The 25,340-nt window shown below is 41.3% G+C and overlaps 1 protein-coding gene across 1 annotated transcript; it reads left to right on the forward strand.

The window, feature by feature from the left end:
- The first annotated feature begins 1,552 nt into the window (after window positions 1-1,552).
- On the forward strand, window positions 1,553-24,252 carry LOC140577274 (transcription initiation factor TFIID subunit 4-like). The gene is made up of 16 exons (XM_072697173.1): window positions 1,553-1,787; window positions 2,444-3,169; window positions 4,903-5,051; window positions 5,962-6,081; window positions 7,023-7,169; window positions 9,756-9,878; window positions 11,177-11,266; window positions 12,688-12,969; window positions 13,855-14,005; window positions 15,406-15,520; window positions 17,917-18,086; window positions 18,686-18,816; window positions 18,968-19,093; window positions 20,014-20,070; window positions 20,162-20,281; window positions 20,566-24,252. The coding sequence occupies exons 1-16, from the start codon at window positions 1,553-1,555 to the stop codon at window positions 20,731-20,733; spliced, it is 2,910 nt and encodes a 969-aa protein (XP_072553274.1). The 3' UTR covers window positions 20,734-24,252.
- Window positions 24,253-25,340: the final 1,088 nt, after the last annotated feature.

Here is a 25,340-nt window from a genome sequence, read left to right on the forward strand (position 1 = left end):
TGGTCATTTATAGGGAACAACCTGGGCTGCTAAGCCACGCCCACAATTTGCTTACAGGTGAGGCGCATTCTCGTCACGCGCGTTTTACGGGCTAATTGGCCTGAGGTCACTGTGGACTGCAGTTTGTGGTGGCTGGGATGCAGTAAAAAAAAAAACTGGCTGGTAGTGTTTAATAGTTTAGTCATAATAAAATGTTGATATTTTAATAAAAGAAAAAAAAACAAAAAAAAAAAAACATTGCAAACAATTATTATTATTTTTTTTTAGTTTTTAAATAAATAAATAAATAAAATTCCCAGTCAAGCTCAAGCTGGTCAAACTGGTCAAGCTGGTCGAGCCATTTAGTTCTCGACCAGTATTGGGGATTTATTATTATTATTATTATTATTATTATTAGTAGTAGTAGTAGTATTAATTTTATTTATTTATTTATTTATTAATTATTTACCACACAACACCAACAATTGGCCAAGCTAGTGACCATGCCAGTCATACCACTCTAAAAAAGTATGACCCCACTGGTAGACCAGCATGACCAAGCTTAGCTTGACCAGTTTAGTCAACCAGTATGACCTCAGGCTTATTCAATGCAGACCTATCTATGCATGTTTCTAAATACATTTAACTTAATTAGATTTTACTAATTATGTCAGAAATGAAAATACCTACTCATCAAAAAAATGATGAGTATATGATGAGCGCGGGTGTTTGAATTGTATGACATAATTCTATTGCTATTAAATTATGTGTCACGTGGAATATTATGTCATACCTTTTTAATCATATCTTACATAAGTACATGTATAGTTGATGTTAGTATGAATAAGTTACATCAGGGCCATTCATATTAAGCAGTAGATTATTATGTGGGAGATCTCTGACAGTGCTGTACTTCACAAGGAAAGGTGTGCTCGTTTATATACATATATACGTTTTTATGTTATTAAATATTTATAAATATAATAACTCATCGTATTCGTTAACTTATGGATCTTTAGCTCTACATGAACTCTTAAGTCCAGCCTTGTTTTACTGCCAGTACATTGCCATCAGCACCATCCCACCCGTATACCGGCACACCCCACTCGTCCCGCCTTGTGCGCTTCGATTGGCTCACAGCCTCCCGCCCCTACACTAGGACTGGCTAGTAGTTCACACTAACAAGCAGCCCTTTCATCACTAGCCAATCACAACGCACGGAGGGCGTGGCTTGTCGGAATACGGGTGGGAGAAATAAAAAATAAAGCCGCGTGAACTTGTCATCGTCGGCTTTGCGTGTTTACTCCCGCGTCTTAAACTCACCCCAACTCGCTTAGATGAACATAAACGTGTTAATTTTTATTTCTAGTTCATAAAGATCAAATAAAAAACAGCTGAAATGGATAAATACAGAAACATTAACCGAATAACTCTCCCTCACAGCGATTCCAACGGTCGCCCAAGCCATTTAAATGTCAAAGCAGCCAATCAGCGGCGGCGCGGCGGCTCCGCCTCGACCAATCAGCGCAGGCGCTGCGATCGGAGCGTAGGGGAGGAGAAAGATAGTAGAAAGATGGCGGCGGGCTCCGAGTTGTTGGACGATGTTTTCTTTAACGCCGAGGTGGATGAGAAGGCTGTGAGCGCCGTGGTCGGCTCCTTGGAGTCCCAGCTCATCGGCACCGGTGCCGGGAAGCTCGCCGGCAGGCTCCAGAACCCTGGCGGGCACCTCGGAGGCTTAGCGGGGGGCAACAGTGGCGAAATCCGCGATAACAACAACATGGGACTCGGGCAGGAGACCGAGAGAGCAGGTGAGTTCTGTTGTTGTTTATTGTTGTTGTTTATTGTTGTTGTTTATTGTTGTTGTTTATTGCAGTTTGGCACTTTACGCTTCCAAAAAGTGAAGAAAATTAGATTTTATAATTGCACGGTTGAGTTATTAGACAGATATCTAGAACGTGTGGCAGTGAGGGTCTTTATTATTATTATTATTATTATTATTATTATTATTTTTATTGTTAATATTAAACTAGCTAGTGCTAGTATATTGGTCTAAAATGACCCATTCTTAACAAAATAGTGGATCTTAAAAAAAAAAAAAAAAGATCCACACCATATCCAGATCCAGGGGTCTCTGATTGACCATAGCTGCTGTCCCACTGACCGCTCAGCTTTGATCTGTAGTGGTATCAATACACTCCTCAAATTAAGCTTGGGTCTATATGAGGGTGCAAAGCTCCAGCTCTAGGAGGTGTCTGGTCTCCAGCAAAGTTTGTTAGCTGGCTATTTGCACACCAGATGCATATACACACCAGAATCAGCTCCCGGCGAAGTGGGTGTGTCAGCGGGGCAACGTCCAAACTTTGCTGGAGCGGTACCCCTTGCGCCCCCCTGGTGTGTATCTTTTAGTGCCATGTGTAGGTGTAGGTGAAGCCGCTGACCGCTTCTGTTTATGCTCTCTAAACAGGAGTAAGAGTACCAGCTGGTGCCAGAGTGCCGTCCACTGGAGCAGGTACACCTGGACGCCTGAAACAGGGGCTTGAAGCAGCTTCCACGCAGAACCACACGCCGGTCAGCGGGCAGAGGGGGACCTCCTTAAGTGCCACTCTGAACGGAAGTAATGCGGTGATGGTGAACTCTCACGATTCGCCAGCTTTCTCCAGCACGTCATCCTCATCAGCACTGCCATCGTCCTCCAGCACGGTAGTCAACAATGGACCTGGCTGTGTGCTCAAAGGACCAAGCGCGCCGTCCGGCACGGTCATTCAGACCTCCCTGATGAACGCTTCCACTGTGATTTCAACGCAGGCCTCCTGCCTGACCGCAGGACCCACTATTGCGCTGGTAAGGCCACCTATGCAAACCCAAGTGGTGGTGACTGCACCAAATGGCACCAACAGCCTGGCGTTGAGTGCCGGCGTGAACGCCGTGCACCTGCCTACTACGCTAACGGTGGCACAGGGGCACAAAGCAGACTCGCCCAAAACTCTTCAGACTGTGGCTCAAGCTCCCACGTCGGTCGTACAGCCCGTTAGAGGCCCCGTCATGCAGACTGGGGGCAGGACTATGGTGCAGTCAGCTCTGGGCGCTGGCACTGGAGCTATTCGGGCCATAGCTCCACAGGTCTTAGCGCCGAGAGTCCCTCAACCCCAGCAGAGCCAGCCTAGCGTCCACAATATCCAGCTTCCGCCAGGTAACCTGCGCACGCCGTCGCTGCCTGAACTGCGTCAGGTGCATGTGTTGGAGCAGTAGTTGGAGAGCGTTTGCACAGCTGTCAAGACCTGTTTTGCGTTGGAGCTGTGAACTGATGTGATTGAAGCTTATGATGCTCCCACACTTCCCTCCTCCACACACTCCTTAAAGAAATACCTGCATACACTTCCAAACGTTTGTCAGTAGTATCTAATGGTTTTAATGGGGAACAAGTGAATTATATCAAAGTATTGATCTTTCAAGAAAATGTTTCAAAATAATCATGGGGGAAAAACATAATCTCAAATTAATGTACGGGAGGAAAAAATAGGGGGGAAAGAAGTCAAATTTAAAATAAGTTTAATTAAATAAATTAATTAATTAAAATTCAGTTAAAAACAAATTAAAAACATAGCAAGAACTTTAAGTTAATGAGGAAAACGGTCTGAAAATAGCCAAAGAAATCTTAAATTAATGAGAGGAAAAATATTGAATAAGAAAGCAATCTTTAAATATTAAGAGATTCTCAATAAAATTAGTAGTAAATTATTTATCTACATTTTTTTTGTAACTGAGTGTCTTGCTGTCCCTTTCTGCTGACACTGAGAATTTCCCCACTGTGGGACTAATAAAGGATTATCTTATCTTAAATTAAAATTTTCCACACATCAAGAAAAAATCTTGAAATATTAAGAAAAATCTTAAAGTAGACACTCTCAGTAATTTCAGTAATATGGCAGTAATAGCAATCTGCCTAATATTGAGCAAATGCCCATTTCTATTTATTTTATTTTTTATTTAATTCTTTATTTAAAAAAAAATATATATAGATAATTATTTGTATTTTTATTTTGAGTTATGGGAAAATGATATTTTTGTTTTTAATGTGTACAAAATCACATTTTTACCATGACTTAATGACCTTACAGTTTGAATTAGTGTTGAACCGATACTGTATCTGTATCGGTGCCGATACTTATCGGTGTATCAGTGCGCTTGTATCGGCAATAAAAAGCACAGATACCATAAACGAGAATTTTGGTTTGCAGACTTTAGTCCAGTCATAAATATTTATCACCATTAAACATTTAGACATTCAGTGCAACTTTTAGCACTTTTTCTCTCCATGTGGAAACTCGAAGGTTGAGTTAAGCAGCTTGTTTAAAGCCACATACTAAGGTTTAGTGTCTTTTTACACAGAGACGTGATCTTTTGATGAAATGTGAATATTAAACACTAAATAAAAAGCTGTTTGGTCGAGCTTAGCAAGATCATGCTTCACCACCTGCCTACTGCACTGTGGCGATTTCATTGTTTCAGAGCTCTGAAACTTTTCACATGTGCAGAAACTCAACCACTACTCCTTAAAAAGAACAGCTTCTATCGAGTATTTAGAGGTGGTATCGGTACCGGTACTCAGTAAACTTGAAAATCTGGTATCGGAAAGGAGGAAAGTGGGATTGGTGCGTCCCTAGTTTGAATTGCACTCGACTAATTTATTTATTTATTTTTTTTCCCAATTATGTTTATTTATTTGTTTATTAATTATTATTTTTTATTTTAATCCCCCCGGTAGTTGTTAACAAATTAGACACTAATCAGATGTAATTGAAAAATCGGGCACTCTGATTGGTGTGTGTGTGTGTGTGTGTGTGTGTGTGTGTGTGTGTGTGTGTGTGTGTGTGTGTGTGTGTGTGTGTGTGTGTGTGTGTGTGTGTGTGTGTGTGTGTGTAGGAATGGTCCTGGTGCGCAGCGAGAGTGGTCAGTTGTTAATGATCCATCAGCAGACGTTGGCCCAGATGCAGGCCCAATCTCAGGGCACCATGGCACAAAGACCTGCAACCCCCACCAGCACTCCACCTGTCCATATTACCTCTGTACAGGTAACAGTAGTGCCTTTGTTTGTCTTTAGAAGGGCAGGGATTCACACACTTTCAGCTGTAGTATTATTTTCATTCCCAAATTTAAGATTAAATCAGATTAATTTATATTTTGTCTAATTTGTCTTTTATCTCACACAGTTCAGCTCGACCACTTCCAACAATAAACCCTGATCACCACAAATCAACAAACATCTCTAATAAGAATTAGTGTAAATAATAATAATAACCTCTATTTCAAAATTTCTTTACTTTTTTTTTTTTTTTTTTGAAGAATATTAGTCATTTGCATAAGCCCTAGCATAAGTCCCTCCCACTGTGAAGTGTGTAAAGGGATAGATGGCAGAAGGAGAGTAAGGAGTACAGTACAGTTGTACATTTCCACAGTTGGCTGTTTTTAAACCCTCAGTGTCTGCCTTAAACTACTGCACATTTCTTTAACTATTAAAGTATAAAATATCATTTTCAAACCAAATGTAAATATTTTCTTTAATGTAAAACAAAAAAAGACTAATTGGCAAATTTTCTACTAGTGAGACCTACCAGGGTTGAACAGACTGAAGGCTTCAGCTTTTGTTTAATTTTAATTTAATGAAGTTCCTTTAAATTATTCAAATGAATGAATATTAATTCAGGTATATTATATGTTCATTTATGTTTTATAAAGCAGAAATAATGTGCTTTATAAATGCATAATAAGTTCTTAGTTTATACAGAAGTATTGGAAACGGCACCGTATTGATGCTCTCTGTCTTTAAAGTCTGGATATCGTAGTTTTATGATTTTACAATGATTTAATACAATAATTACAGTAAATAATCATTTATAAACATAAATATTCCTACTTATTTATTACTATTTTAATTGTTGTCTTTACTTACTTTTCTTTCTCCTCTCTCGCCGTGTCCTACAGGCCCCTGGGACCCCATTAATAACGCGGCAGGTGGCCCCAACCACTATAATGAAGCAGGGCTCTCCTGTACCTGCGGGTGTTCAGCCCACCACTGCACTCCAGAGACCCCCGCTAATGCAGGTTTGAGACACACACACACGCACACACACACACACACGCACACACACAGAGCTGAAGCTCAGAGGTTCCCTTTGTGTTTACACTCTAATACCGCTGACTCAGCTCCTCTTCATGATCTCCGTCACCGTCTAGAGTGGCCTGATTGCATCTACATGTAATAAGTGATGGTGAAAAGTCTAACTTATGTAATTTACTGAATCATTCATTTATTCATTTATTTATTTATTTATAATTTCACCCTTTTCACATTTTATCTCATTGGGTACAGCACATGCAGAACACTGAAGGACTCTCTCCTCTGTCTGACCCCATTGATGACCTGTTGATGTATAGCTTACTATACTATACAAAACTGTAACTGGATCATTTTTATAAATGTTAGAGACTATTTTTGTAGTCATGGAAACTCCTGAAAAATAAGTAAATTGCTATAAATTAGACCCTGAGATCCTGAAAAGGTTGAGCTACTGAAACTGCACATTGAAGTGTCTGATGCCTTATTTATGTATTAATTATCATTTACAAATATGGATTATTTTTTTATGTGCATGTATTTATATATATATATATATATATATATATATATATATATAGTTTGTATATATATAAAAAAAAAAAAAAAAAAAAATTGTATATATATATTACACACACATGCACATAATATACATTTTATACATATAAAATTTGTGGGTGTATTTATTTTTATATTTTATTATTATTATTATTTTATTTTTTTTAACATGTTGTCCACGTAAATGCTAATTGGTGGGCGTAATCATCCATCACCTGTTATCTACATCAGCCTCATATCTGCAGTCTGAAACTAAAGGCAGTATGTCCTCCTTTACCAAACCCTCGCCTTGTGTCGGAGGTAACAGGAAAACTGTCCGTGTAAATGTTCTGCCACTCTGTTGTTCAGTATGTTCTGTTGTGTTTTGTAGAATGCCATAATGTTGGGAGGGACCCAGGCGCCCCCTGTTGGCACACCTCCACCAGGGCAGGTGGGAGTAGCTGCAGTCCAAAGAGTGACCACTGCTGGATCCACACCTGCTGCTGCTTCTGCTGCTGCTGCTACTACTGCCTCCACGGTGAGAGTTTAGAGAATGGCTGCATTCAGCTTTCCCTCTATAAGGACTCGGTCCCGGTCCCGCTACGGAAAAGCCTCCCCAGCACTGTAGGTGATGGATGGATGGATAGATAGATAGATAGATAGATACTTCAATGATCCTGAAGGAAATGTAGCGTATTGTGTAATACAGTACAATAATTACAATAAAGAATCTAGAATAAATGTGAAAATAAAAAATAAAATATGCATTTGAAACCAACCGGCGATGAAAGGCAGTACAATTATAAGGAATTGGGAATGAAGCAGACGGATTTCAATACTGAATAAATATGTATATTATAAGTGTCAGTAAAGAGTACAGGATGTACAGTACAGTGTTAATAGTGCAGATTAAACCTATGACTCCGTCCTCATCCTTCCTCCTCCCTCTTCCGGCCCCACTGGGAAGCGCCAAAGAGCCTGATTGCTCTCGGAACAAAGGACCTCCTGAGTCTGTCTGTAGAGCAGCTCTGTGACAGCAACCTGCCACTGAACTCAGCTCCTGTGGTCCATAGTGATGGAGTGCAGTGGGTGAGGAGCAGTGCCTGGTTTCCTCCAGATCGGACTCTATTCAGGCCAAACTCAAATTCAACTCTGGTTTCATTAGACCAGAGAATCTAGTTTCTCATGGTTGGGCAGTCCTCTAGGTGCTCTTTGTCAAACGGTCATGTGCCTTTTACTAAGCAGCAGCTTCCGTCTGTCCGCTCTTCCATAAAGACGTGATTTGTGGAGTGCTGTCTGAATGGCTGGTCTTCCGATAGGATCGCCGCTTACCTTCTCCGATAGCTAGGTGTGGCTGGGTGGCCAGGTCTAAGAAGATTCTTGGTGGTTCCAAGAAAATCTTTTCAGTACAATGATAAAATTTGAGACATGCAAAGCTGCAGTATTTAAGTATTGAGGTCTGCTGATAATTCCTTTGACCCCATGGCTCCACTGTGTGACCTTATATAGGCAGGTATTGGCAATCCCCAATCATGTCCAATCAGTTGCATTTACCACGTCCAGAAACCTCATAAGTGGAAACAAGGTGCACCTCATCTCACTTTTGGGTGTCCTGTCGAAGGGTGTGACTTTTAACATTTTGATTTTAAGTAAATTAGCACAGACGTCTAAAAGGCTTTCACTTTGTCAGTACGGGACATTCCGTGTTGAACTTCAGCTCAATTTACTGTAGAATAGAAAAGTCTGTAACGTAATAAAACCTGGAGAAGGTAAAAGGGGTGTGCAGACTTTCTGGCTTGACTGTTAAAAAAAAATAAATAAATAAAAAAAAATAATAATAATTTATTCTTATGCTGCTTTTGTGAACGTAAACACGTTTCAAATTAAATCACATTACCCAGGTGTCAGGGCGAGTGAAAAACGTGGATACGTCGCCCCTTACAGTAGTAAGAAAACACGTATTTCCAAAATAGCAATACTGTATATTTACACATTAACTTGTACTATACATGCACACAAACACTATACACACTCTCTGTTTACAAAACTCCACTTCTAGTCAAGTCAAGTGAGTTTTATTGTCATTTCAACTACATACAGAGAACACAGTGAAACCAAACAACGTTCCTCCAGGACCATGGTGCAACATAGACAGTGCATACAAAACACAAGTGCAGCACAAACAAGTACAGACAGACAACACAACACAGTACAGACAGAGAATAATAAATAATTCGAGGTAGTGTGCAAATTCTGCAGTGTGTAATAAATATTGAGTCTAGATTATATTAAACTTCTGAATGTTTACATTATTTACAAAAGTCACTGGATGGGTGTGAGTTCAGATGTAGTGAACTCTTGATGGACCCTGCTGGACTGCCACTGTTAATATCACCACTATCACCCATCATTCCTCTCATTACTCTGACCAGCACTGCCATGACTATATTAAGTTCTTCTACACCATGATTATTATATTATGATTATGATCAGAGCAGTTCAACAGTTTAGATGGTTTGGTGACTTTTATCAATAATGTATTAATGGTTCTGATCAGAGGAGGACGGGTCGGTCCCACTTATGAGTCTTTGCTCCTCCTAAGGTTTCTTCCTCCAGCTCTGAGGGAGGTTCTCCTTGCCGTTGTCGGCGTTGGGGCTCACTGGGGGTCTTTGATCTCTCATGTCTTTTTATGTTATGTGTTGTATTACTAATTATGTAAAGCTGCTTTGTGATGACAACAGTTATAAAAAGTGCTATACTAATAAATTTAACTTGACTAGTGTGGGTGGGGAAAAGTCTGTATGTGTTTTATTTATTTATTTATTTATTAATTAATTATTATTATTTATTATTTTTCTCATATATAAATGAGAAGAAAAAAGACTTTTCAGGTTTAGGGTCCGATTATTATCACACTGTCCTCTAGGGGGCGTGCACATGGGGTCTCATGATGGAAAGATTGTTCTGAACATTTGGGTATTATACCTGAGGGTATTAACTAATGCAGGTGTGACTCCAGAGGGGTGATGTAAAGGTGAACTGTTGGGTGAAGGTTGTTGAGAACATGCCCTCTTTTGAACTCCGTCGTAACGAACATCCTTTAATCTTCTCGCCTCTTTTTCAGGAAACGTTAGAAAACGTGAAAAAGTGCAAGAACTTCCTGTCCACGTTGATCAAGTTGGCGTCCAGCGGGAAGCAGTCCTCAGAAACGGCAGCTAACGTGAAGGAGCTGGTCAAAAATCTCCTGGTATGTTTCCGTAGCAACCAACGCTGACCATCACACCTCAGAATGGCGTCGTACGGCCTGTCTGGAGAGCCGCTTAACCCTTTTAAACCCTAGGTGCCAGGTTCCTGTACTACACAGAATTCAGTGCAATAGATAATACAGTAGATTGACAAAAGTATTGGGACACCTGCTCATTCATTATGTCTTCTTAAATCAAGGGTATTAAAAGAGCTGATCCTGCTTCTGTTGGAGTAACTGTCTCAACTGTTCAGAGAAGAAGACTTTCTACTAGATTTTGGCGAAGGAGCATTGCTGTGATGATTTGATTGATTGATTGCCTTCAGCAACAAAAACAGGAGTTAGTAAGCTTAGGACGTTGGATAATAAACACCACCCCATCTCCTCATCCCCAACTCTCAAACTCCTCCAAAAGTACTGGATGGAGCTCCTCCACCATCATTCCAGAGAACACAGCTCTTCCACTGCTCCACAGCTCCTCAATGCTGGGGGGCTTTATACCCCTCTAGCCCACGCCTGGCATTATTAGGCAGCATGGAGCCAATAGGGTCATGATGTTGATCTGCTCCAGAGAGTCCTATTCTATTGGCAGTACTTCTTCTCTACAGGGACTAGACAAGCTGTGTGTGCATTTGCACATCTGTGTCAGCAAGATAATGCTTAAAACTTAAAAACTGTGTTTTTAAAAAGTGTGTTGAGATGCTGCAGCAGGATGTTTGTAAAGAAATGTATTAATTGTAATCTTTAATTTTCTATCAATCAATTTGATTAGATTCATGATGTATGGACCAATAGAAATTCTGAAATAATTTTTTACATTGACTTCCTTAATAGTCAAAAGGATTTTTTGTTATTAGTATTTATTTATTTTTTTTGTCCTGCTCGAGTATGAGCTGTGAGTATATTCCTAAATTTCTTTGATTTTCTGAATTATAACGATTGCATTTTTTCCTTTATTTTTAAACAGAGACTCAGTTCTGCACATTTTAAACATGATAATTTGGTGAAAATATCAATTGAATGTAAAAAATGTAAGCAAGTAAAACGTTAATGGAACATAACTTTTGTAATTTAGCAAATAAACAAATTGTGCTGCAGCTTCTCAGAGATGTTCTCTTATTTACATTTGGTCAAAATAACAATAATCTATCAATATCAGTAATAATTTATCAATAATAACAAATCTAAAAGATCACATTACATTTCAGAAGGTTTCTAATTCCTTCCAAAACAGCTGATATTCTGAACTGCACATGCTGAGCACCGAGGACTGGAATGGTAACGGCTGTGTGTGTTTATAGGAGGGAAAGCTGGAGGCAGAAGACTTCACCAGCAGACTGTACAGGGAGCTGAACTCCTCACCTCAGCCCTACCTCGTGCCTTTCCTTAAGGTAACCCTCAGATCAGCAGCCTCCGAACCTACGCCGGGCTGCAGCTCTGCCTGATTTGGCCGGAGTTCAGCGCGTGGCCCGGGTCCTTGCCGGAGGGAAGGCCGCTAATGACGACTAAGCAGCTTGTGGCTTTTCCCTGTAAATGCTAATTAGTCTTATCAGGTGGCGTGAGCTGCCTGGCCGAGTGTATGACCAGACCTGCTCTTTTTAAGAACACGCTGCAGTGCTGTTCGACATTTCGGCCTTAGTTAATGATGTTAGCAGGGATTTGATTGAATTCTGTCAGTGCTGATACAGTAAAGCAGACCAGTCGGACGCTGTTTTGGGGTTGTTGTGGACTAATGTGCTTAATTAATAGCAGCATTTTCAACGTTTGTGGCAATAGAAGTACAATTAAAGTGCTTTTAATGTAGAAATGTTTGAGTATCTTTTGTTTTATGTGCAGTTTCTGTCAAAACAAACAAAAATTAAGTGATCTTCTGAAACAAGGACATGACAGTCTTGAGTTATAAATTATATCTAAAATCTCAAAGGAGTGTTTTTATGTTTTACATCAAAGGAATGTAATGAAAATTGTTAAATAATGTTAAATTGTTAAATTATAAAAATATAATTGGATAAAAGTAGATGCATTTAAACCAGTTGGTGATCAGTAGGTGGCGCTAGAGCATGCTTCAGAACATGGCCCAGTATTCAAATGGATCGTTTCTCCATCACTGCCCATCTGACACCCACATACCTGCATTCACACCAATCAGAACACAGCTGAAAGAGCCCTGATTCTGCGGCAGCTTTAGTTTAGGGTCTGTCCCAATTGCGTATTAAATAAGAGAGGAGCGCCCCACAATGCAATGCAAAGCGTCTGGAAATTAGTGTTCAAGTCTTATAGGATTAGTGTGCAGTACGCAATTGGGACGCCACCTTGGAGGTCAGATGCTCCCTCTAAGTGTGAACAGAGCTGTGGCTGTGTCCCAAACTGCGCTCCCTACCATAAAATACCGCAGCACCATCTGCAGCTCCTTCATCAGTGTGTTCAGAACAGTATTTCTGGCAGGACAAAATAAAAGGTACACTAATAAGGAGAATTAGAGGAGTACTTCTGAACTTGCTAGCATCCCCTACTGGATCTGGCAGACAACAGCCTAAAATATCATCGTCATAGTTTAACTTTGGCTTATATCGAGACTCTCAGACCCATGGTGCAGCAATAAACGTTAAATAACACAAATCATAGAAATAGTATTTTACTAATTTGTGGGAATGTTAGAGTTTTTTTATTTATTTTTTATAAATAAATAAGAGGTCTCTGATATTTACCTCGATGTATAATAATCTGCTCAGCCACCAATTGAATGCAAGCTACCCTCTAAATAATAAATAATAAAGAAATGCATGAATCTGTGTCTGTGTGTCTCTCTCAGAGGAGTCTTCCCGCGCTGCGTCAGATGACCCCAGATTCAGCAGCGTTTATCCAGCAGAGTCAGCTCCCGCAGCCTACGGCCCCGCCTTCCTCCACCGCTCTCACCTCTGCTGTGCTGGGGGGATCCACGACCACGCAGCGCCCCGCAGCCCCGCCCACGGCAACCCCAACACTCGCTGCCAAGACCACCTCCGCCACGTTGATCACCTCAACCACTTCCACCACCTCCCCCCACCAACCCGTCATCAGCCTGCCTCAACACACACAGATCAAACCCAACCTGGTAACGCCATCAAACTCCTACTCCTACACACCTGAGGTCAGGGTGCCCCCTGCTGTTAGCATGAAAAGCATCAGTTAATTGGAGGTTCAGAGGTTACAGTGGAATGGAAGCAGGCGTCGGTCGCCATGACTACAACACAGATACAGCCCATAATTTATCTCCTATCCAAACCCACCAGTGCAGCTACACGAGTCTTCTGAGTTTGATGATGATGATGATGATGATGATGAAGGTAAAATAGTGAATAGAGAATCTCCACTAATCCAGTTTTCTTTAGGGACTACTTTCTGTAGCCGCACTACACCCTGCAGCATGTATCCCTCCACCATTTTAATGATCTGGTTCTAAAAGCAGGTTCTAGAGCCGAACTCTTCTCAGAACTCTGGTAGAACCGTGTCTCAGGCATCAGGCAGCGTCTTCATCACCATTAGGTGAAGAACTTTCTGTGAGGAGCTTTTTTTATTAGAGCTTCAGACGTCTGCTTCCCTTCACCTCCACTGTAGAACCACAGCTCTGACTGGGGGAGCTTATCTAGAACCTCCACTGTAGAACTCCAGCTCTGACTGGGGGAGGTTATCTAGAACCGAGTGTTTCACACCAAACCCCCCACTCTGAACGAGTCTGTTTATGTAATAAATTATGTTCTTTAAGTGTAGTTTAACATCAAAGCTTTGAAGTACTGTTACAGGATGGGAAATTAATTCTGGAAATTAATATCTGAGCTGAAGTACCTGAAGGTTCCTAACGAGACCCAGCCCTAGTTCAGTTATAACACACAGGACAGTGTGATTTCAGGAAGACTGATGGGTGTGCGCTGCAGAGATTCACATGTCGTCACATTAAAACAGGTCAATGTGTACTGTACTTTTCTCTCTGTGTTTTTAGATTGTTCAGCAGCCGCAGCAGCAGGGGGCGCTGGTGAGAGCGCCTCAGGTGAGCGTAACCCAGACGCCCATGGTCACACTGAGACCGGGTCAGCTGCGTATGTTTTCGCCCCAGACTGTGGTCAGAACGCAGACGCCGACTCTTCCCCCAGGTGAGTGTGTATGGAGGCCCGAGAACCCGGGATCAGGTTCAGTCACAGCCTTGGTCTCTCATGATTGGGACCGTCTCATTACTGAATGCTCCGCAGTGCTCGATGTAGGTTCATGGTTGTGCAGATTAGTTTTGCGCCTTGTGTTGCAGTAATTCATATAATTTATACTGTAACTTACAATTAATACTGTAATTTACATTATTAAGGTTATAATTCGGGCTGCACAATATATCGCTTTACGTCATCGCAATGTAGGCATGTGCAGAAATTCCATCCATGTAAGTCTAATGAAATCGAGGCTGTAAGTAGAGCTGAGCAATATGATGATATTTTATCATACAGTGATAAATTTTCTATCTGGGTTAATTAGATGAAGAGCAGCAGCTGGTGAGTAGAAATCACTGTATTCAGTTCAGGAGAGGATCTGAAGAGTAGTTAATAAAACTCATTAGCTACTGATTTGTTTGATGTATCGTGATGAATATTGTGTATCGTGAAAAATGTCTATATGAAAGGGAAATTCCCACTGTTCCCATTTTCTCTGATCTGTCTACCAGAGGCAGAATATTATACTTGCCCAGTATCAGATTTTACTCTAATTTTAGATCACAACTGGTTGGATTATTGAGAACTGGTGACTTCCAGTGAAATATTCAATTTTATTAAATATTGCATTATACATATTGAAATTTCAGTCTTTCCTCAAAATCATGCTGCTCTGATGATGATTAAATTATATAGAATAAAACATTTTATTATGAAGAATGCATCATTATAACCTAATTTTTAATAAAGTGATTTTTGTTGTAGTTATGGGTTTTACATTAAACTTTTAATATTTTGATTATTACAGAAAGTGGTAAGTGTGATATACTCTCTCTACAATGTGGGAATCATCATTTTGCTGAGATCCTTTTGAGTAAACCAGCCCAGTGTAGTGAATAGAGTTCTGAGTCAGGATGGTTTTTAAACCATCTCTTAAACCTCCAAATCAAATCATAATCTTAAATTAGAGCTCACCTTTACATCGTGTGTACAATAAAGAGAGAGAAAGGTTTCCCTTCATAGTAAATTGTTTTATATGAAAATATGACTATTTTGATTTATGTTTCTAAAGAGAACTGCTGCCACCTTGTGGTCGAGGCCAGAAATGACAAGGCAAAGTTTTCCTTGTCCAGTTTGTACCGTAACTGCTGGCAGAGCTCTCCCCAGAAGGGGAAAGGATTCATTATTTGAGTTCTGCCCCCCCCCCCTGGGCAACACTCTGTAAGGGGGGCAGCACCTGCATTTCTTTGTGGGCGGTGACTGCTGTAGAACGTGCTAATAAAACGGAACTGAGCTGAATTCAATTGTTTCTCTCTCTCTATCTCGCTCTATCTATCTCTATCTCTCTCTCTCAGGCTCAATGTTGAAGACTGCGGTCACTGTGGGCAGTAAGGTATTGTCAGTGTCTGGATCTCTGCCCTCTGCCATCCAGAAGACCAAACCGAAAGATGCAGGCAGCGGCAACTTCAGGTTGGTGCACTTCTTTTCAGCATGGTCCTTTATAAAATTCATTCAAATTCAAATTCATCATAAACTGGAGTATTTATTAGATCTTCTCACCAATTATTTAAAAATCTCTACAGGGACTTGACAAGCTGTGTGTGTGCATTTGCACATCAGTGTCAGCAGTGGGTACACCTTAAAGTAGCTGAGTGCATTCATTAGAAGTAGTGTCCACAAACATTTGGACATATAGGGTATATGCTCACTGCTCGGTTTCACTAAAGCCTGGCCCACACTACAGCATAACCGGGTCGAGGTCCTCACCATCCAACATTCCCCCGGAAGTGTGTCGTGTCTCTTTCGGGGCAGCTGGTGTAGTGTGGGGACTTTAATGACTGCCCACCATCAGGGACAGACTATTCTGTGAAGTGTCCGGGTGTGTGGGGTCTCGGTTAGGATTTTAGACATCCTGCAGCGTGGGCCGGGCAGAAGGTGACGTGGACTTGTTGATGTGGTTTTAGGACGCTCTGAGTAATGAACCACATTAATGACCTGAACTTCACATGGGTGCTTCCTAAACCACATGTTTGAGCTGGTTGAGAGGTGGGCTGGGAAATGCACTGATTTGGGTGATCACTGATTTCTAGAGTTTAGAGTTTTGTCAGGGGGAGGTCAGGGGACGTTCCTGTAAGTTTGATAATTATTGGTTGAGATGTAATGCGTGAGACACTTGCAGTAGAGCTGGGCAATATGACGATATTTTAACGTATCGTGATAAATTCTGTTATGATGATAATAAGCTTTTCCAAGCAGGAGGAGACTGTTAGTAATGAAACCTGCAGCTGATCAGTGTTTATTAAGCACTAACAGTGTAATTAGACTGGGTTCATTAGATGAAGAGCAGCAGGTGTTGAGTATAAATCACTGTATTCAGTACAGGAGAGGATCTGAATAGTAGCTTATAAAAATCTGATACTGATGTGTTTTAGTCTGTGATTAAATGTATCATCATAAATATCGTATATCACGAAAAAAAAGGCTGTAAATATCATGATACAGTATTTTTGTCATATCGCCCAGCCCTACAGTCAAATCTAATCAAATTTATTTGTAAAGCTTTTTACAGCGGTTGTCATCACGAAGCAGTTTTACACAATCAGTAATTAGCTAAAGAGCTCAACCATTAAATTCTAAGGAAATGTGGGGCGAACTGCTGGGGTTCCCCATCAGAACCGGTTTCAGGGCTGCGGAGCTCCGAGTTCAGTGATTAATGTCGTTTGATGGCATGCTCACGGAGTAAGTGCTTACTCAAAGATTTCCCTTTACAATTATATCCCCATTGATTCTGAGGGCTTGCAGCATGCGCTCTGCTTAATCAATTTTAATGTCATAGTCGCTCTCACCGAGACCCTCAGGCTGGGTTTTGGTAAAGTGGCACCTTGGCAGGTTTTAAATATCTGGAAGTTTTAAATCTGTGCACTCATGCCCCATTAACGCCCACTGGAGGCCTCCCGGGGGAACCGCTGTTGTAGTAAATTACTAATAAAGCCTCAGACATCGAAGTAAATGCCAGGGCTGACCTACAAACTGCCCGTACGGAGAGGAGAAGGGGGGGGGGGGGGGGGGGCGGGGGGGGGGGGGGGGGGGGCGGCCCTGCAATGGCTTATACTCTATACTGCACCAGCAGGCCTAAGAGTCATCGGAGTGGTGACATGAGGGCCATTCGTTCTATTACCAATGCTGCTTTGCAATCTGGGACCTGGTTCAGGGACTCCAGTAACATCACTGATGATGCCTCCTTTGCATCCGAGAGATGTATCTTGCAACTAGAGCTGGGCAATATTTTGATATTTTATTGTATTGTGATACAGTAAGCTTCTCTGATCATATGGAGGAGACTGTTAGTGTTAATAAACACTGATCAGCTGCAGGTCTCATTACTAACAGAGCTAAACGGTACCAGGTTTATCTGAAATGTGTAAAATAAAATAAAAGCTTAAAGCTACTTATTGTTACATATTTAATTATCATTATGTTTGTTTATTTATTTGTAAGTTTGTTGTTTGAACTTGATAAAGTAGCTTTTGTTAGATTTTTGAGGAAAATAAAGATTTTGGGTGTTTTATGGAGGTGAGATTGGTGACCCTGTTCAGTGTTTGTTAGTGGCATTAGCTTATCGTCTTCATTGTAAACTAAATTAGCACTTCTGATCCTAGATTGACTGAATCTGAGCTCGGTAGTAAATCATGTTAATCTAACTATCAAGGTATCAATCGACAACAAAGTGCAATTATCAGCATCGATACAGTATCAGTGCCACTCTGTGTTTACAGTAAATAAGATGAATGATCTGATCTGGTTTGTTTGTTTGTTTGTTTGTTTGTTTGTTTTCTTCATGTCTGTATTTGTGTGTTTATTTGAAGGGATGATGATGACATTAATGACGTGGCCTCCATGGCTGGAGTTAACCTGTCCGAGGAAAGTGATCGAATTCTGGCCACTAACTCCGAGCTGGTGGGCGCAGTGACCCGCTCCTGTAAGGATGAAGCTTTCCTGTTCACCAGCTCACTGCAGAGCAGAATCCTGGAGATCGGTGAGGCCCTGGTTATAAACTATTAGTCCTAATGGCAGGAGGAGAACTGGCGTAGTCAACAACTGCCTGCTTTTACTAATCACCACGGGCTCTGCACTTTTGTAAGTCGCTCTGGAGAAGAGCGTCTGCTAAATGCCTTAAATATATGAGGCATACTGGTTCAGAACTGCTGGTTCAGTAAACCTGAACCTCGAGTCCGGTCTCAGTGACATGCTGGGTTTTCGATCCACTTTTTATTTTTACTTTTATTTATTTGTTTAATTTTTTTTTATATATATAAAGAGCCCCCTAGTGAATAAACCTCCCTCTGACTGGCTTTCTCCCCCACCCGCTGTCTCTGGTTGGCTGAGTCGTGCCACATATGATATTTACACACATTTGATTGGTCTGTGAGTTTCCTGGGCAGCGAAACATGGACTGTAAAGGCTAGGAAAGGTACATTGTTAATAATAAACAATGAAATGTGCTCAATAGGTCATCAGTTAGAGGTCCAGGGCCAGATAGGATCCAGTGTCTGGATGTGGACCCGGTCTGCCCATTAGTGACCCATCTTGTATGGTATCTTTCTTGCACTCCACTTCATCTGCTCACCTCTGCAGGTAAAAAGTACGGCATCTCGGAGCTGGGCGCTGACGTCATCAGCATCGTCTCTCACGCCACTCAGCAGAGGCTGCAGACCCTTATGGAAAAAGTGACCCAGGTGGCCCAGCAGAAGAACGTTTCCTATAAGGTAGAGAATCGAAGGGCTTCAGTTAGAAGAGGGGTGGACAGATGTAGAGATTCTCACATTGTCTGACTCTGTTGACTCCTGAGGTTGATGCTGACAGATTTCATCTACCATTGGTTTTATGTGTTTATTATTATTATTATTATTGCTGCAGGAGGACGAGCGGCATGAGCAGGTCAGCGACGTTCGAGCTCAGCTGAAGTTCTTCGAGCAGCTGGATCAGATGGAGAAACAGAGGAAAGAAGAACAGGAGAGGGAGATTCTGATGAAAGCTGCAAAGGTAATCCCACACACAAACACACTGCAGTCTCATACACAACACCATGGGGCAAAGGGTACGCCGTGTCAGAGATGAGGTTTTCTCTTTTAAGGGAAAATGTCCATTCAGGATGCTGTTGTTTCTGTAATGCATGTCTGGGAACTCTGCCGCATACGGCTTAATATTAATAGTAAATAGTATTAAGTGACGGATGATGTGAATGAGGTGAATGATGCTAAATAATAATAAACCTGATTTCGACCTGCTGTAAACAAATGCCTTGTAATTGGATTCTTCTAATAGAATCACAATATAATGGAGAGATGAGCTTCAGCCTGACAATCAAACTAAATATTTTGATTTAAATCAATAAAAAATGTGATTTTAATTAGTGTATTTTAGTATTTCTTTATTTTAACATAAATTCACAACTGCGTGCTCAGACGCTCATGTAGTTAAGCACAGAGTGACCAGCAGAGGGTGCTAAAGGGTCTAGAAGAAGGGCAGTTTCCAAAAGTGCTGATTTTCACGCAGACTTCAGCACGAGCTCAGAGCAAGACTGCAGGTCGTAATCATCCCCCGGTTATTTCAGTATCAGGCCGCTATATTTATTTATATTATAATATTGGGGCAGTGGTGCTCAGCAGTTAGAGCTCTGGGCTATTGATGACCGGGTTGTGGGTTCGATACCCTGGCTCGACAAGCTGCCGCTGTTGGGCCCTTGATCGTGCATGCGTGTGTTACCATTTTAAAGGGCATCTGTGTTTATGATGCATCTCTGATTATCGGTCGTCACCCTCAGGTTATTCAGATAAAGCTGGGTTCGTTCCTTGTGGTTTGCGGTAATGTGCAGAAATGGTGAGTGAGGCTTGGTGAGTTCATTTGTGTGCAGCTGAATAATGGCTGATGGATTTGTGTGTGTTTTATGTTTTTGCTGACAGTCCCGATCGAGGCAAGAGGACCCGGAGCAGCTCCGCCTCAAACAGAAAGCCAAAGAGGTACCAGGAGCATAGCACCTGTACACGCAGCAGTGTTTCCGTAGCTCAGCTCGGCATGAATCCTAATCGTCTGTGTGTGTCTGTGCTATAGATGCAGCAGCAGGAGTTGGCTCAAATGAGGCAGAGGGATGCGAATCTGACGGCGCTCGCCGCTATCGGCCCCAGAAAGAAGCGGAAGGTGGACTCTGCGGCGGGCGGATCGGGACCAGAGGTATTAAAGCACAGAGCTGAACCTGATGTCCAACACATCATCCCACCCCACCTCTATATATATATATAATCATATAATATTTCATTATTACATATACATTATGGATGATTCTCTCTCTCTCTCCCTTGCTTTACCATCCTTTTACCTGTCACATCCTCATCTATGTCTCTGTCCATTTTTCTCCGTCCTCGTCTTTCTCATCCCCCCCCATTCTTCATTTTCTTGTCAATTTTAACCTTGTCTACTCTCTCAATCTCACTCTCTCATTCTCACTCTCTCCCCAGGGTGTGTCTCCTGTGTCTGCTGGTTCAGGGGCAGTGGGCTCCGGAGGCTCGCGGCAGTTTTCCCGGCAGCGCATCACTCGAGTAAATCTCAGGGATCTGCTCTTCTGCCTGGAGAACGAACGAGAAACCAGCCACTCTCACCTGCTTTATAAGGCTTTTCTCAAATAACACACACACACACACACACACACACACACACGCGCACACAGGTCCTCCTGCACTGTGTAGTTCTGTGTTTTCCCTGCTGTAACAGAGGGAAACACACAGCTGTGCTCAGCCCAGGAGCTGAGATGGGAATTCACACACCTTAACCAAGAACTTCAACCTAATCTCTCTGCTGCATCCGTAGTGTACGCTCCGTCACCATAAACACTCATTCAGCACTCCACTTTAAATCTCGCTGAACCTGGAAAAGAACAGGAAGCCTGTTTACTGGCCGATGGTTTATAATAGACGTCTGTGCGCAGTGGCTGAATCCAGGCTGGATAAGGCATTTGAAATATGGGGCTGTATGAGACCCAGGTCTTGCACTGTTAACAGTGCAGGTGCTGTTATGACATTTTATCCAAACAGCAGTTTTTACTTTCTCATGTTTTTGCTCGGGAGCGTGACTGGAAGTAAACTGATGGTGCTGATGGCACGGCTAGTGAGAGCAATAGCATGTCAAGCTTTAGCCTTCAGGTGAGCCGGTGGAGCGGGCCACCGTTCCAAATCTAGTAGCTCATTACGATCGCTTCTCTGAGAAGGTGAAGACTCTCCTGACTTTACTAGTCTAAATTAGCTGTCCATACAGAGGAGCATCCTGCTTATTCGCAGTAGTTCAGATCCCACTGTAGAGCATACAGTAAATGATGTCTCCCCCAGCACACCTCCACCCACACTAAATTCATAATATGTAACCCCATAATATATAACCCTGTACATAGAGCCACACTTCAGTTCTTCACCCTAATAATTAACACCAATATCATAGACCCTAAACTAGAGCCTTGTGGGACTCCACAATTGATTCTAAACCAAACGGTTTTCTAATAATTCACAGTGGTTTCTGCAGCAGAATTAGAAACCTAGGGTTCAAAGCACTGCTAATCACTGACCAGATCTCTGATATGCTGAGAAAAGCATATTGTGGTGATAAAATAAATCATCAAATATGATGATGTCATGTTGCCGCCTGATGTCTGCACAGTTTTGACTGCAGAATCTACAGTGTGTGTTTACTGACTGAATTCAGCAACTGCTATTCGCTTTATAATTTTTGATAATTTTTAATGTCCAGGTTCAGTCTAGTGTGCTGAAATGACTGTCTGTAGGCATCTGTACTGTACGCTACACATGCAGCAGAGAGCAGGTTAGGCTGGAAAGCGCTGGAGTAACTTTCTAATGAATGAGGGACTATAAAGATGATTTCACTGATTATATTTTTCCTCAATTCTCTGTAGAACTTAGTCTGAGAGCTGAGCTCAGTCAGAGTCGGGGGTTCGGTGTGAATCTGAGCTTCACTGTAGAGAAACTGACCCACTCTGACCTCTCTACAGTGGAGGTGAACGGAAGCAGGCATCGGTCGCCATGACTACAACACAAATATAGCCCATAATTTATCTCCTATCCAAACCCATCAGTGCAGCTACACGAGTCTTCTGTGTTTATATGGATGATGATGATGATGATGATGAGGGTAAAATAGTGAATAGAGAATCTCCACTAATGCAGTTTTCTTTAGGGACTACTTTCTGTAGCTGCACTACACCCTGCAGCATGTATCCCTCCACCATTTTAATGATCTGATTTTAAAAGCAGGTTCTAGAGCCGAACTCTTCTCAGAACTCTGGTAGAACCGTGTCTCAGGCATCAGGCAGCGTCTTCATCACCATTAGGTGAAGAACTTTCTGTGAGGAGCTTTTATTAGAGCTTCAGACGTCTGCTTCCCTTCACCTCCACTGTAGAACCACAGCTCTGACTGGGGGAGGTTATCTAGAACCGAGCTTTTCAAAGCAAACCTCTCAACCATTTAATAAGGCAGAGAATTTAGTAAATGTGGTGGGGTTCTCCTTCTCACTTCCCCAGGATGTCTTCGTACCAGCACTCCTCAGAGAAGAGGCATCGGGTGTTTTTGTACTTTTACTTGAAGGCGCTTCAAACAGGATCATGAAGGAGGACAGTAAAACACACACACACACACACACACACACACACTTTCTTTTATTATTATTATTATTTATTTATATATTTTTTTATATAAATGTGAACGGTTTCTCCAGCTCTTCATGCACAGTTTTCCTAAGGCGAACATCAGCCCCTGAGGCCAAAAGCAACAACGACCTCCAAATGTCCACTCCAGCTCTTCCCCTTTTCTAAACTTTGGGTCCAGTTTGCTCTTTTTAACACAGACCTTCAGCAGCGGGTCGGAGGAGGCGGGTCTGTTTTTACCAATTTCGACTGAACTCTGACTTTATCCAACCTGCTCTGCTGACCCCATACCTCCCCCCCCCCCCCCAAACCCCTCATTTTAAACGCTCCACACCTCCCTGTGAGCATCTGCAGACCTGCAGCTCTTTTTCTACAGTTTTCTATCTTTTAAAGCTCTTTATTAGCCTTTTCTAAAGGAAGCCTGTGGATTCATTTAACTGGAAAGTTCTTTTTTTATTTGCTAAGTTGCCTTCCTGCCAAAATAAGCCATAGAACTGTACTTCCGTCTGAAGGCTGAGCAATTAATCAAGCAATTACCTTCAACTTCTGTCTCCTGTAGCATCCGTCTTCGTTATCAGCGTTAATCTAATCTTCCAGTCTGTTTCTCATGCAGATCTCAACTTTGGTTTACTGATGTGTCGGATTATTATATTTGAACTGTTGTTGTTTTTGTTTTTGTTGTTGTTGTTATTATTGTTCTTTAGTTTGAATTGTTATTTATGTATTATTGTGTGCATACAGATGCTAATGGATGCACACATTTTGTGTGTGTGTGTGTGTGTGTGTGTGTGTGTGTGTGTGTGGAGATATATGTAGGTTATCAGTGTAAGTCTGAGTTGAATGACTCGAATGTTTTAATGACCGGAATGAAGAAACGTAAATACTCTGAAAATGTGACCTAAGATTATTATTTTTTTGAGAGAAATAACGGCGAGTTTGCTTTTGCACTTTTTTCTGCTATGATGAATCTGTGACTATGGACTGCTTCCACACACAACCCAGCAATTTTCATTTCTGACTATTTATCTGAGGCCTAGTTTGTACCTATTTTTTTAAAGTGCACATGCTAATTTCTTCTATTTTCACAGACCGTATGAGACAATAAGCTTTTATGATTGTACATATTTGATTTATTATTATTATTATTTTTTTGTCCTGTTGTTAAGAATCTGATTCAGAAGAGCTCTTCTTTTGTTTGTTTTATGAATCGCACATAATTTCATCACCCGCTCAGTATTTTTGTTTTGTTTTGTTCCCTGTTTTCTTTAGAGGTGATTACTGTAATAATTGGCTCAGGCTGGCCTCACCTTCCCACATTGAGAAGTAGCAGCAGGTTAGCCTGAACTGTATGTATTAAAATATAAATATATATTATATGTATTGTACATTTTGCACAGTCACTTGTTAATATGTAAATATTTTACTTCAAATGTTTTTAATTGCTATTGTTTTATAGAGGATTGAAAAAAAAATAATCTCCTTCATTAAAAAAGAAGAAATGATGATAATCTGATTTGTTTTGTTTCCTGTTCATATATTAGACCCTAAATGTACAGAGTACATTCCTGAAGGCCTTTTCCAAATTGGTTAAACCATATGATTAAGTAATGAAGTACAAATACTTAGTTATCTTTACTTAAGTAGAAATGTTGGTTATCTAAACTTTACTGGACTTTTTACTTCTACTTCTCACATTTTCCCCCAATTATCTGAACTTTCTCCTCCTTACATTTTAAAATCAGCCTTGTTCCTCCTATTTCATTCCCCTTAGTTTTCATTCCTTAGAAAAAGAAAAAAGAAAAGCCTTACTAGATAAACTGTGCAATCAGGAAACATACCATTCTGACTCCCTATTGGTTTATAAGCGACCCATCACACCTGCACACGTCCCGTCACTCTCCAGCGAGCTCACAGCAGACATCTGTAGTCTAGTGCACTATAGACCCCTGTGGCGCGGCCTAAGCTTTCGGCCTTTGTTTTCCTTCCATTACTTTTACTTTTCTACTTGAAGTCGTTCTGAAACCAGTACTTTTACACTTTTACTGGAGTAAAAAGCTTCAGTTGATACTTCAGCTTCTATAGAAGTCTTTTAAACCCTAGTATCTCCACTCACTTTTACCTGGGTGTAAGTTTTTTTTTTTTTCCTCATTTAACCATTGAGTTCAGTCTTTGTTTACATGGGATTTCTCACTTGAACAACATTTGTAGAAAATTCCAGTTGATTGGGAATAAAAGTAATCAGACACATTCAGCTGGGCTCTGTTAGAGACACGCTCCACGTCTAATTCCACCAAATGTCTTTACTGTGGGCCAAAGTTTTTGGTCACTTCATTACATTGAGTGGTTAATTCAAATGGGCTGAAATGGCCACTGTAGGCTGTTCTCCACCAGAGGGCACAGTCAACCCATGAAAGGTCAAATGCACACAGGTCTATTTACTATACAGTATTATAGATGTATACACACCAGTGTACAGTGTGTGTTTACCAACAGCAAAACAGACTGTACTGCAGAGCACACACTGGCGAGTGGTTGTCCTTTATCTTTTATGTATGTGTGTGTGTGTGTGTGTGTGTGTGTGTGTA

Source organism: Salminus brasiliensis, chromosome 14 (assembly GCF_030463535.1).
Source record: "Salminus brasiliensis chromosome 14, fSalBra1.hap2, whole genome shotgun sequence".
Classification (NCBI taxonomy): domain Eukaryota; kingdom Metazoa; phylum Chordata; class Actinopteri; order Characiformes; family Bryconidae; genus Salminus; species Salminus brasiliensis.

Coding starts and splice junctions, on each gene's coding strand:
- LOC140577274 (XM_072697173.1), top strand. CDS start 1,553: ATGGCGGCGGGCTCCGAGTTGTTGGACGATGTTTTCTTTAACGCCGAG. Junction 5,052..5,961: donor TCCATATTACCTCTGTACAG/GTAACAGTAGTG, acceptor CGTGTCCTACAG/GCCCCTGGGACCCCATTAAT. Junction 9,879..11,176: donor AGCTGGTCAAAAATCTCCTG/GTATGTTTCCGT, acceptor GTGTGTTTATAG/GAGGGAAAGCTGGAGGCAGA.